This window comes from Solanum dulcamara, chromosome 1 (genome assembly GCF_947179165.1).
Source record: "Solanum dulcamara chromosome 1, daSolDulc1.2, whole genome shotgun sequence".
Classification (NCBI taxonomy): domain Eukaryota; kingdom Viridiplantae; phylum Streptophyta; class Magnoliopsida; order Solanales; family Solanaceae; genus Solanum; species Solanum dulcamara.
This window is the reverse complement of record NC_077237.1, coordinates 47,722,184-47,735,382: the sequence shown is the minus strand read 5'-3', so window position 1 is coordinate 47,735,382 and position 13,199 is coordinate 47,722,184. Positions and strand designations below refer to the sequence as shown.

General features: G+C 36.5%; 1 protein-coding gene and 1 long non-coding RNA gene across 2 annotated transcripts; both read right to left on the bottom strand.

The window, feature by feature from the left end:
- Positions 1-3,619: 3,619 nt before the first annotated feature.
- Positions 3,620-4,467, bottom strand: LOC129887938 (uncharacterized). Its single transcript, XR_008766517.1, has 2 exons — positions 4,181-4,467; positions 3,620-4,099 (listed from the first exon to the last, which is right to left on the bottom strand). It is a non-coding gene; the product is annotated as an uncharacterized LOC129887938 (long non-coding RNA).
- A 1,914-nt stretch (positions 4,468-6,381) lies between these two features.
- On the bottom strand, positions 6,382-12,978 carry LOC129881804 (uncharacterized). Its single transcript, XM_055955947.1, has 3 exons — positions 12,722-12,978; positions 7,448-12,505; positions 6,382-6,718 (listed from the first exon to the last, which is right to left on the bottom strand). The coding sequence occupies exon 2, from the start codon at positions 12,492-12,494 to the stop codon at positions 7,479-7,481; it is 5,016 nt and encodes a 1,671-aa protein (XP_055811922.1). The 5' UTR covers positions 12,495-12,505; positions 12,722-12,978; the 3' UTR covers positions 6,382-6,718; positions 7,448-7,478.
- Between the last annotated feature and the right edge of the window lie 221 nt (positions 12,979-13,199).

The following is a 13,199-nucleotide window of genomic DNA, read 5'->3' as shown; positions in this document are numbered from 1 at the left end:
TGCTACACAAATTGGATATGAGAAAGTAATCACCGAAAGATGACGCGATTCTACGTAAATTGGATATGAGAAAGTAGTCACCGGAAAGATGGCACGATGCTATGCAAATCGAATATGAGAAAGTAGTCACCGAAAAAATGGCACAATGCTACACAAATTAGACATGAGAAAATAGTCACCGAAAAGATACATGGTGACTCGATTTTTGCTAACATAATCATTGGTCAGACGGACAACATATATGGGTAATAGCCGTCCGCTGGCAGCAAAAGCTCTTTGATCTCTATCAAAATCATACAGGCTCTGATACCATGTGAGAAATATAGAAGAAGAATTTATTGAATTGTCGTGTCTACATTATTATATAAAGACTCTATTTATAGACACTACAATATAATTATTTACCATTTTATAATTTTTATTTCTACTACTATTCATATTCCTATTCTAAATAAGATTGTATATACTTATTTCTATTCTAATATTTATGACTAATAAAATAATAAGTTTCGAAGGAAACAAAAAAAAAATGTGTTCAAAGTTGGAAATTTTTGTTTTCTTTTAAGAAGCATGAATTCAATATCTATGTTAAAATAGGTTAAATTTTGGATTCTTTGAAATCCAATTGGGTTCTTTTCAGAGTCTCTCTAGTGTTGTCGGTAGATCATAATGTGCATTGAGATAGCTACTCCAGTCCTCCTAAATTAAAAACTGCGTCAAATCACGGCTTGAAATTAATGCAAAGTATGCAATTTATACACAATCAGTCAAAAAGACGAGAAAATGAACATTTAGATTGAATTTTTTTTATTATTTCACAGATTTTGTATTCTTAAGGGTCATTTAGTACAAAGATTAATAATGCAGGAATTAGTAATGTAAGAATTAGTAATGCAAAAATTATTTTTTATCAAGTGTTTGATTCACTGCTTCCCACCTAATCTAGTGTTTAGATTAAAACTCTACAAAAAGCTTCTTTCCAATTATACCCTTGAATTCTTATGAGATTTTCTATTTTATATAATTGAATCAAGATAGATAAATGCCAAATTAGATTATTATTTTTTCTGGTCTTCTAACTAAATCGGAGAAAAACAATTTTGTTGTCATGTTTGTTATTTTCTCATTTGGATTATTTGAGAGTAAATAATTGTCATCTTAAAGTTGATCACTAACAAAACATCAATTTAAAAAAGAGAGATCATCTACTTTCTAAACCAAAAAAACGTTAAACGATTGTACAATCGAATAAACCATCTACATTTACACATAAAAGTTGCAAATTGCAGTTTTAATATGTATGCAATTTTATAAATTTTTCAAAATACAAATAATTAAAAAACCACTTATATATTAACAAATAATACATTCAATTAAAATCACAAACGTCATGTGGTGATATACTTGCCTTTTCAATTAGTAAATGTTAAAGAACTCACATTTCAAATATTGTATTGATTTGTATTTGATTTATTTAGCAACAAACAACTCTCTCTAAATAATAAAATTTGTAGGCTAATTAAATAAATTTACTAGTACGAATATAAAACAAAATATCAAGAAAATAAATAAAATAATTAAAAAGATTTGAGGGGTATTTTTGTCTTTACATAGCTTAATCTCATGGTATTAAACTCATGCATTACTAATACCACCAAATGGAAGGTATTAGTTATCCCTCATCTAATACCATGTAGGGTGTATAACTAATCCATGGACCCAAAATTCCTACCATAGTACTAAATAATACCATACATAATACATGGACTATTTCTCATAATACTTCCTACCAAACGACCCCTTAAAGCTCGGATAACAAAGAAAACTCTGTCAAAAACATTCATAGAGAAAATGAAAAACTATATGAACCTGCTACTATTATTCTAAGAGACTGAATGCTCAATCTTGAATTTTCAAGCAAAGAAAGCTTAACTCATCATTGAATCATGCCAAAGTGTATGGTAATTCAAAGCAACTTTACCTGTTTATCAAATCATAAATTTAAGTCACCACGTGACTTCAAAATTGCACTAACAAAGGGAATAAGCATTCCAACAAGAACTACAGATGGGGCTACTAAATTATTTGCTGGTTCAAATCGTTGACAACATGAGTACCCTATGACATATAGGTGAGAAAAACATACGACTTGCAAACATAGAGAAAATTGTAAGAACCAAGACAACTCATTAATTTTGACCAACTCTAAATTGAAGGACAGAAGCAAAAATATAAAACCCAAGCTAAAAATAAAATTCAAGAGCAACTTTACCAAGAATCTTTACTTCCAAATCGATTGTTCACCAACAAGGTAGCAACGATTTTGAGTAACTTCAAGATATAAATCAAACAAAAAAAACTCCAGCCATACCGTAAATGTAAGAAAGAGAGAACAAATAGGTATACAAGGTTTGACAAACAAGAGCAATGGCAAAGAGATGATACCAACCTGAATACTGCTAGGCCCATGGAAGAAGCTGATTGAAAAGAATTGGAAAAAAAAAGGGATAAAGCGATACAAACTCTGGATGAAGATCAATCGGTGGCTATTCTAGACGTTTGACGCATTAGCTCACATGCAAAACGCAAGAGCTGAAATGACTATAATGTCATTGAAATAAATTTTAAAGACAATAAACAGACATGTCAAAACCATCTCTTCTAATATAAGAGAAAGAGAAACATACAACTCCCTCGGTTCACTTTTACTTGATCACTATTCCAATAGAGATTTTTACTTTTACTTATCACTTTTAACATATTAAGAAACTAAAATTATTTTTTTTCATGTTTTACCCTTAATATTAATTACTTATTTCCTAAATCATTTTTCAAGACTTAATACTAAACATTAATTATTAAGGATAGTGTGGTAAAATAGTCATGTCAATCATTGTATTCTTAATAGGTGTGTCAAGTTCAAATATGAACAAGTAAAAGTGAACGAAGGGAGTAGTTAAAAAGGGCAAAACACGGAAGTATACTATTTAAGGAAGAAAATAACAAAAATATAATAGTAATTTGTATTTTTTTAAAATATAACAACAAAACTTAGCTAAATCATGAATAAAATACAGTGTTTGAATGCATAAATATACCTCACATCATAACTTCAAGCTACACTACTATTTTGTGAACTGGGAGATGCCTAAAGAAAATATGCTGAAATGCAACACTAAAGGTGCTAGCAAATAAAATCTAGGACGGAACTAAAATAAATTTTATTACAGAGACAGTGAAGGCGACATCAGGTATGCACAAGGAAAGGACATTGGACTGACAACTAACATGAAAGCAGAAACTACAACTATTTTGGAGGCTTTAAGATATTATTGAGTGCAAAACTGGCAGAATGTGATAATGGAGACAGACTCATTGAGCCAAAGAAACTTCCTATTGGGACGTGTGGAATGCCCCTTGGGAGATAACCGAGAGAATAGAGGAATGCAGACATCTAATATTTGAACTGAGAGCTAATATAAAAAAAAAATTAGGGAAGGAAAACAACATGCGGATTTCATAGAAACCACAATTATTGATCTAAGGGGACATTGTTCATTACCATACCTTTAAAGATCTTCCCAGAACATGGACAAAGCCCAAATTCCTAGAGTAAGGATTAAAACTAGAGCTATTAATCAATAATGAGGATGTACATTTCATTGGCAGATGCCACACAAGAGGAAATTAAACACAGCTATCATCATGCACTACTACAGAGAAGCAAGGCAAAGGAAAAGGACATACCAAAACAATTATATTCACATGAAAGTATGCCTCTTACAAGGTATTACAACTGTGCAAATCTTAGCTAGTCTACCCTATACTAGCTATCAAAAATTCACCTCACCAAAAAATAAGGCCCGTGAAGTCACATTTGAGCTTGAATCTTGGAATCCATCTAGAAACTCTGGAAGAGAGGTGTCACCACTAGGCACACATCTTCATCAGCTCAAAATGAAGAACACAGCACAGGTTTCAGACCTAGAAGAGAAGGAAGTTTAAGGGGTCAGATCAAAGAGAGACTTACATTCAGATTTGAAGGCTCGTAACTGCTACCATCATCGAATTCACGAGGAGATGGACTTTCTCCGACCACCTAGAGAAAAAACAAAGACACGGAGTTGGTTAGAAACTAAAAAGGAAGAACAAAAAAGAAAAATCGGGCATGGCAACTTACCTTGAAGTTGTTACTTCTCCATTCATCTTTCACACCTCCAGATCATAGATGACCCAGAGGAGAAACAAATGCAGACGGCGATTCCGACAACATTTTCAAGTCTTCAGAGAAAGGGAAAGAGGAGCGGCGCTTTGAATGTCAAATTGAGCCTTTTCAGATGGATTGAGAGGATTTGGATCGAATCATTTGGAGTCGGGTCATTTTGTATTAATTTAGTAGCAGATTTTTTTAGCTTTGAGCTAATTGGTTCGCTTTTGTAACTTTTGGATTTGATTCTTTTATGGGAGACTTTCGCAAATCTATCCAGGAGTTATACGTTTAGATACATGTATTTTATGATGGATCAAAATTAGATATAATTTATTTTAGATATACTATATCCAAATGAATTCACATATATCTGAAAAACATAGATCAATCTCGTTTGGCTCCCTCACCTCACTCTCATCTCGGTCGCCATTTCCCTATGTACATGATATCCCAGTTACATGCAAATCATATCAGATACATGTATTTAGTGTAATTCGCATGTATCCCAGATACATGATTATCTCGCTCGCCTCTCACCCTATTTTTAGTATATATGGTAGCAAAAATACATGTATTTAGATGTATCTTTCTCAATATATGAAAGAAATCTCTTAATTAGTGGTATGATATGTAATTATTTGAAAATATAGGTAGAATTAGTATATATGATAGAAAAGAGAGAACAAGAAAGATCTTGTAGTAAGATTCAAGAACTTTTAAAATATTTTTTCTTTAAATTGATATTAGAGCTTCTACGATACTGGTAAAGAATTAAAAAGTATACGCTGCCCGCGAACGGCTATGACCCATATATGCCGTCCGTCTGGGCAATGATCATGATGACAAACGCCAGAAAAATGATATATGTATGAAAAAAAATATGCTAGGAGAAAAGACTTACAAAAAGATTGCATAGTTACAGAAGTGCAAGCAAATATGACACAAGAGGAAAAACTTTTCTCTTATTAAATATTGGAGAAAGTAAAAAAAAAAAATTGGTTAGAAGGGAATCAAGGAGAGTTGGAAACAACGTGGTCCAACAACCAAAACAAAAAAAAAGAGTCGATGGGAAGGGCATCAATGAAAGTTGGAGACAAAGTGCTTTAACACTAGACCGAGCCTACTGGTCGGGTAGACCGTACCTATGGGATGGGCAAGCTATACCTACGGGGCAACATATATGTATTGCATCACTTGGAAGTTAGAGAGAAAATGTTCCAATACAACCAAAAAAAATAAAAATAAATTGATGATTGAAGAGAAGTTCTCCAATACAACAACAACTACAAGAATGAAACTACAGATTGAAGAAAAGTACTTTTCAATACAACACAACAATGACAAGAAGAAAAATACAAGAGTGTACAATTTTGAATTACGGGGGAATATTAGAATAATAATTCAAAGTTGGAGTAGAAATCTTAAGTTGTTTAGGATTTGTTATTTTTGGTATTTATTTAATTAATATCTAGTTAGAATTTGTTTGTTCTAGTTCATATAGAAATAGATTTTCTAGTAATAGTTTAATTTAGTTTCTTACTAATATAAATAGGGATGTTACTAGATTATTTTCAATATATAAAAAAACAGAAAAATACACAAAATATATAGAAAAGAGAGAACAAGAGAGATCTTGTAGTAAGATTTAAAACTTTTAGGTTTATAAATAAAATATTTTCCTTTATTAAGTTCCACTTTAAATAAGGTTAGTGGATAATGAAACATATGGAAAGTTAAAATGCATAGCTGAAATTTTGAATATATACAGGAGGTAAAATAATGTATAATATCATCAGTTATTTATTGAAGAGTGGTGTGAGTTAAGTTAGTTTGAGGTCGTAGTTCATATTAATTCTTGAGCGAGTGAATCACAAGTAAAATACGTTCCAGAGCAAGCATAAACATAAGCAGGCTCCAAAAAGAGTGATTAGTACCGCCCCATTTGACACCCTACAAACATATGTACTTGGTAGTTCCATTTATATTCGTATCTGTTCGTAATATCATGGCATTTGAAGCAATAGGACATGCCCCGGCCAATTTTATATAATTCTTGTTTTTGGTCATGCCCCATAAATTAGTATCAACAAGTTCCAGATAGAGAAAATTGGCACCTAACCAGAAAATGGAGCTTCACAAATTTTTTGTTTCTTCTCTTAAGCGCATCCCACTAGTGAAATTTCAATTTTTATTAAGCTTCTTGTAAGATTTTGTAACATACTTTATCCTGGATTCCCCAAAACTTGCTCATTTATCAAGAAAGATCAAGAGGGGACTGGAAAGATGATCAGAAGCATGAACGATATCAATGCATCATGCATATATCATTTCTAATGGAGCAGGAGAGAAAACTCTTGGGAAATAGAAAGAGAGAAGAAAATACAGACAGAAATGAAGTTTTTTTCTTTACAAAAAGATGCGTTCATCCTCTAGTCCTGCAACCACTCTCTTCTAATAAAAGAAAGATGCTACTGTTGGCCCCGTCTGCATGATCATGTCTTGTTTAACCTACGATACAAAGTAGAATAGTAGTCAGACAAAAGGATCCTGAGCACGTAAAGGAAGCTAACATCCAAAATATAAAGAATCAAGAAGCAACATGACTAATTAAAAGGAATTGAAATTCACATGTAGTTAGATTTTGAAGAAATTATAATCAAAAGAAATTCCATTCGTGAAAATAATACCCCTATTTCAATTTTTCTTACCTTTCCTTTTTAGACTGCTTTAAAAAGAATGTCACTTTTTATACCTTGGTAAATCTTTAATTTCACATACGACATGACATGTTTAAGAACCCAATATTCAAAGGATAAATTTGTACATCACACACATCTTTGGTTTAAGGCCACAAGATTCAACAATCTTCTTAAACTCAATAGCCAATTAAACTAAAGACACAAAATTGAAAAAGGGAGTATTCAAGAATTTTTTTGGCAAGGTAGCCGTTACACCTTGAGAAAATACCATAACCCAAAATTCAGGACAGAGGATGAAATTTAGCTACTGAAAAGACTTTCCCCTTCTTACGGGTACGACAAATATCTTTTTGAGTAAAAACTCTATAGCTTCTTCAGAATTTCTGAACTTGGTATATACAGAGAACACAAAAAAAAATCATCCTTTAGGGACGAGGAGGGAGGGAAGACCACAATGAAGTTGTTTCTTGCCAGATTATGCAAATTAGATCAAACAAATGAGCATTCAAAAGTGCATCTATAATGCGCAAATAATTACCTGAAGTTGTGATCAGTTTGGAGCTGTAGCATCAAATAGCTCCCTCCAGTTCTGGTGTAATTGTAAGGAGCATCGGCTTAAATGAGATAACTGGTGTGTAGCTGAGCTCATATGTCACTTGCCGTGACCCAAAGATGTTGAACTTTCCTACACTACTATAAGCAACCTCTGCGTCAGAACCCCTTTTAAAGACTACCCTAGCACGAGAAGACTCCTGATGAACTTCAGTTTCTAATTCCTTCAATGGCCCAAACCGCCTAAACATTTTATTAAGGTTCATTTCAGATGGAAGAGGACTACCCTCCAAAAAAATTAAAATGAGTTCTGCTGGCTCATGCTTCCTCTTCTCAATGTCCTCAGGAGGAACACCTGGTGTCATGTCATAATCGGCACTGGATTTTCGTTTTCTAGCATATGACCTACGACCGGGTTTATTGGATTTCACTTGATCTTGAACCGTGAGCTGATGTTCCCCACTTCGACTATTCTGCAATGGCTGCTCCTCCCCACAGTTTTGTACAACCCTGTCTGTCCAATAAGAATCATTTACATCATCGAACTCAAATTCTTCAGCAAAACCAGCTACAGTTTGTGAAGCTCTTTTCTTACGACCACCACCAGCTCTTCCCACTGACAAATTCTGCCTGCGCGAATTCTGGCCCACAGCAACTGAATTTCTGAAACCAGAAAAGAAAGTAGTGATGGTTTTTAAGAAGTCGTAGCCTTTCAATGGAGCCCTTGCCACCAACCGAAGCTGTGAGAGCAACTCATTTGGAGAAGGTAGTTCAGTTGGTATCACAACTTTTCCCTTTGGAGAGTCCTGTAATTGAACATCAGCCCCACTTTGATCACTGTTTCCCTTCAGAAGTGAGGCTGAGCGAGTTAATTGGCTTGCCACTCTTTGAATGCATTCACCAATACGGAAGGATGGTTTAGGAGATACAGACGCTTTGGTCGATACTTTGGCAGCATAAGCACTTGTTTTCTTGTCCGATCCATCAGTACGAGAATCAACAGCCTTCCTCTTTTTGCTGGAAGTGACTGATTTTTCATCCAAATCATCCTCACCATCTGGAGAATACTCACATTCCATATTATCCATCAGCTCTGACAAGCTTCGCTCTTTCAGTTTATTCTGCGAGCTATCTTTTGAACTGTGCTTACGTTTGCGAGCGGAGATTTTACTGGCGGGATGTTGCTCACTGCCTTCCGAAGCATGACCGTTATAATCAATTGCACTGTCCACATGTGGAATGTCGGCATCGTTTTCTAGGAATTCTCCACTCAACAAGAATTGTGGCGGCAGACGATATCCCTTGAAGCGACAAAAGGCAACTAACTGAGCTCGAGCAATAGTGAGATCCAATCTATCAGCCCGACAAGTTGGTGATAAGGCTAATGCTTTCACATAGTGCATGAGCTTATCAGGTACAAAGGAAGTGACTCCACTTGATTTGTCCACTCCATATCTTTTGCTTGATTCTTCACGAATCCCAGCGTTGTCCACGATCTGACATGAAATCTCATCATAGGACTCTTCAGGCGTGCATGAGCAAGCAAGGCCAAGTTCAACCCGTCTTGAAACCTCTTCTAAAGCACTGCTTATAGCGTTTTGAAATGTTTCTGAATTACTTTGCTTCTCAATCTGAGAGAAATGAGAACAGAATGGCCTCAACACAGATGCATCATTCCAAGCAAAAGTTCGATCTCCAAAATAAGCTACCAAAAAGCCGTCTTTCTTGTGGTACTTGATGGCCTTTTCTGAAGCATCAGAAGGATCAAATATCTGTCCAGGCCACCATGGATGGCTTCTAACCTTTCCCCAGACTAAATCAGAAATAGAGTACTCACCCTCATTTTCTGGTGGAATGAGATAACCAGGATGCATATTCAACAAGCTCACACGCTTCTCATTCAACATCAGTGCGTCGCTAGTCTCGGATACAAGTTCTTCAGTTCCTTTGTCTTGCTCTGGAGATTCCTGCACAGTACCAGGATAAAGCTTCTCAGCTTCGCCTTTCTCTTGCTCATCCGTGACCTTCATTATTTCTGGAGCATGAACATGGAAAACAAGACCCTCGGTTGCCTTGAAAGAGTCCTGGTCTTCATTGACTTGATTCATCTTGGTATTGCTGGTTTCAGAAATACATGTTTCTACAATTTGATCTCTAACTGGAGGAGGGACATCAGCACCAGAATTTATAGTAGCCTGAGATTGTATAGCATCCTCTAAATTAGAGTTGTTCTCTTCATTTAATATTCTATCTGCAGTTGCTGCATTCTCGGCATCAAGATCCATCTCAGAAGCAAGCATATTAACATGCTCCACTACACCCTCTTGCTTCACAGACGATTCAGATTCTTCGGTAATATTTGAATGCATTCCTGTAACAGCACCATTATTTGTATCATGAGTCAGATCATCACCTTGAGCAGGACCTTCTCTAAGAGCAGTGTCTTTGACCTCCCCTTTGTGTTCAGCCTCAACCTCAAATTCATTCTCTTTTAATAAAGAAGGGGACTTCACATTAACAGCATTAGAATCTGAGGTTTCGGAAGTATCCGGACATGCTAATGAAGTTCCTTCTGGATTTTCAGTCATAACATCATCCTTAGATGACACTGCACTCATCTGGGGATCACCTTCTTTTCCAGCATAGTTATCAAAAAGCAATAAGCTCTCATTCTCAACATGCTGCAGTGACATGTCACCATCCAAACCTTCTGGCAGCAAGTGTGTTACTTTGTTTGTTTCATCCCCAGTACTCATATCTCTGGTGCTAATCATAGTCTCGAGAGACACACTTGTTTCATCTTCCAAAATATTTTTACCCACAGTGCAACTTAAGCTTGCTGTGGAAGTTCCAAGCTGCGCATCCCTGTCCTTGTCCATTTCAACACTAGCTCCATCACTTCGGCAAGATGGTTCATAAGGGGTTTCCAAGGGTCCAATTCTTGCATCATTTTCCAACCTGGCATCAACCTCCACTATATTCAGACTTTCATCATTCATGGAAAAAGTCAAAGGGCCAGTTGTCTCGTGACGAACCCCCTCAACTTCCATCTCATCAAGGTTTCCGGTATCATGAGCACTAGCCTGTACAGGAAGCGGGAAATCATCATGAGTAGCTTCACTAACAACATCTGCTACCTTAGGATGCACATCTGGCAACTCGTCTGAACCACCTAAGCTCCCATTATCACTGGATATTGGAACTTTACAACTTGAGACCTCACTACCCTCCAAAGACACCGCTTCATGATTGCTAATTTGGATTTCCATATCAGAAGTTTCTGCCTGTGTACATACTACAAAATTGCTTTTATCTTCATGCATGTTATCAACCTTTAATTCCTGATCCTCAGAATGGTTTGCTTTTTCACAGGAAGAACCAATAACCCCATTCTCTGCAGCCAAATTTCCCTTGAAGCTATGTTCATGCTTCCCAGAGTGCGATGGCACATTGTTACCATTGATGCCTAAGGAGTGATCATGTGCAACTGGGGTGTGCTCAGCTGATATTCTTGAATCACCACTAACTACTTTAATTTCTCCGCCCTTATCTTCAGGGATATCACTGTTTGGTCTCAAAAAAACCATTTCATCAGCACAATTGCTAGCAGAATCTTGAGACACTGGTATATCTACACCCAGATTATCATGACCTGCAGGAACCTGATGGCACAGGTTAATTATTTGATCATCATCATGGTTAATTATCTCCGGGAGTTCAACCACTGCATTTGAATTGTTATTCTTATCCTTGTTAAGCAACCCACCATCTTGATCATAGACATCAGTTTCCATGGGTTCAACATCAGGATGTGAATTCTCATCCTTGTTGCCCAAGCCAATTGTCTCCTTATCATGAACATCAGTTTCCATGGTTTCAGCTTCTGAATGCTTTTTCTGTACCAACCCACTGTCCTGATGTGAATCTTCATCCTCGTTGCCCAAGTCATCTCTCTGTTCATGGACATCTGTTTCCATGGGTTCAATTTCTGAATGTAAATTCTCATCCTTGTCCCCCAAGGTATCTCTGTCCTGATCATGGGCATTGGTTTCCATGGTTTCAACTTCTGAATGTGTTTTTTGTACCGCAGTACTGTCCCCTGCAAAAGCTCCTTCAGCAGGATGATCTGATATCTGATCCCTTGCATGACTAGAAATACCTTTTTCACAAGCTTGGCCAACTATCTCTCTGACTGCACTTTCATCTTTTTCATAAGAATCCAATCTCAGATTGCTAGCCACTTCAGTTTCAAGATTTAAATTGTCTGGCGGCACAAACGAAGAAGATTCAACCAGAGGTTCAATTCCAGGATTCCACACCCCATCATCAGAAAGACCCAGTCTTTGCGATGTCAATCCGGCACTCCCTTCAACTGATACAGTGCTCCTAACAACATTCCCATCAGCCTCCTCCTCTCTAATTCTAGTGCTGACTTGCTCTAGAACTCTATCAGCTGTTTCACTCGGCAACCTAAGAGCAGATTCATTGTCCACTGTCTCAGAAACACCTCTGGATGTCCCTGGAACATCAAGTGAAGCCAAATCAGCATGCGCAGCAGATTCAGTGCTCCTGACAGCATTAGCCTCAACATCCTCCTCACTAACACTGAGGCTGACTTTCTCTACAACAGAACAGGCCGTTACACTCGGCACGCCAGGAACAATCTCAGTGCCAGCTGCCACTGCTACATCCCTGGATGACCCTGCAACTTCAAGTACACTTTCAAACCCGTTTTGAGTATTCTCATAATCCTCTTGACCAGCTTCACCGGATCGAAAATCTCTATGCTCATCCAAAGTGTCTACTTTTCCAGAACCCTCCTGCCCCAATTCACCACCATCACCATCACCACAGACCCCATCAACAAACACATCAGAACCTACCACCTCTACCATTATCTCCCCACCATCTCCTTCATCAAAAGGCTCATCCGCCTGTTCCTCACAAAGGGTTTCATCACCTTCATGCACAGTAGCACCCACAGTGGGTTCTGAAATACTAGTGACTGAACTTACCCCTTCTTGCTCATCCATGGTTACAGAATCTGAGTAAAAGAAAAAAAGTATATCTTTCAACTTTATAATTCAAGAATCACCCATGATTTAAAGAAACCCTAATAGCGAAAAGACTAACAAATTTTAGGCAGACGGATCTACAGAATCAAGAAAACAGAAAGAATAATTCAAGATTCAGACAACAAGAAAAGGATTACAAAGTGCAATTTAAGAAAACAGAAGAATTAGAGAAAAAAAGACTGTACCTTTTGAGCTATTTGACTGAGTTTTTTGAGGGTTTACTGTGAGAGAGAGAGATGAAAAAAGGGTCTGTTTGCGTTTAGGGAAAAATAAGGAAAAAAAAAGTGAATTGAAACAAAAAGCAATAGCCGAATTAAGTGCTTGCTTGTCCTTGTTTCTCAATCTTTGAAACGTAGTTGCACTTCCACAGTCCGATAATGTGAATATCCAACCACATCTTGACACGCTCGTGATTCGACTCTTCCAACCAGGAGAATTATGTGCGTTTTGAGTTTGAGTTGAAACACTATATTGTACTAGTTTGCTTCCGTTTTTAGTTAAAACTTTCCGGTCAATACTACCCCTATACTTTCGTTTATTTTATATCGTGGAGGAGATCTAAAATGTTTTTCAATTATTTGAATTGGTATAAAATTATTCTTCGTCTAATTTTCGGCTCCCAAATATTTTTATCGTCAATTTTTTGGCTCAAAAATACTCTTA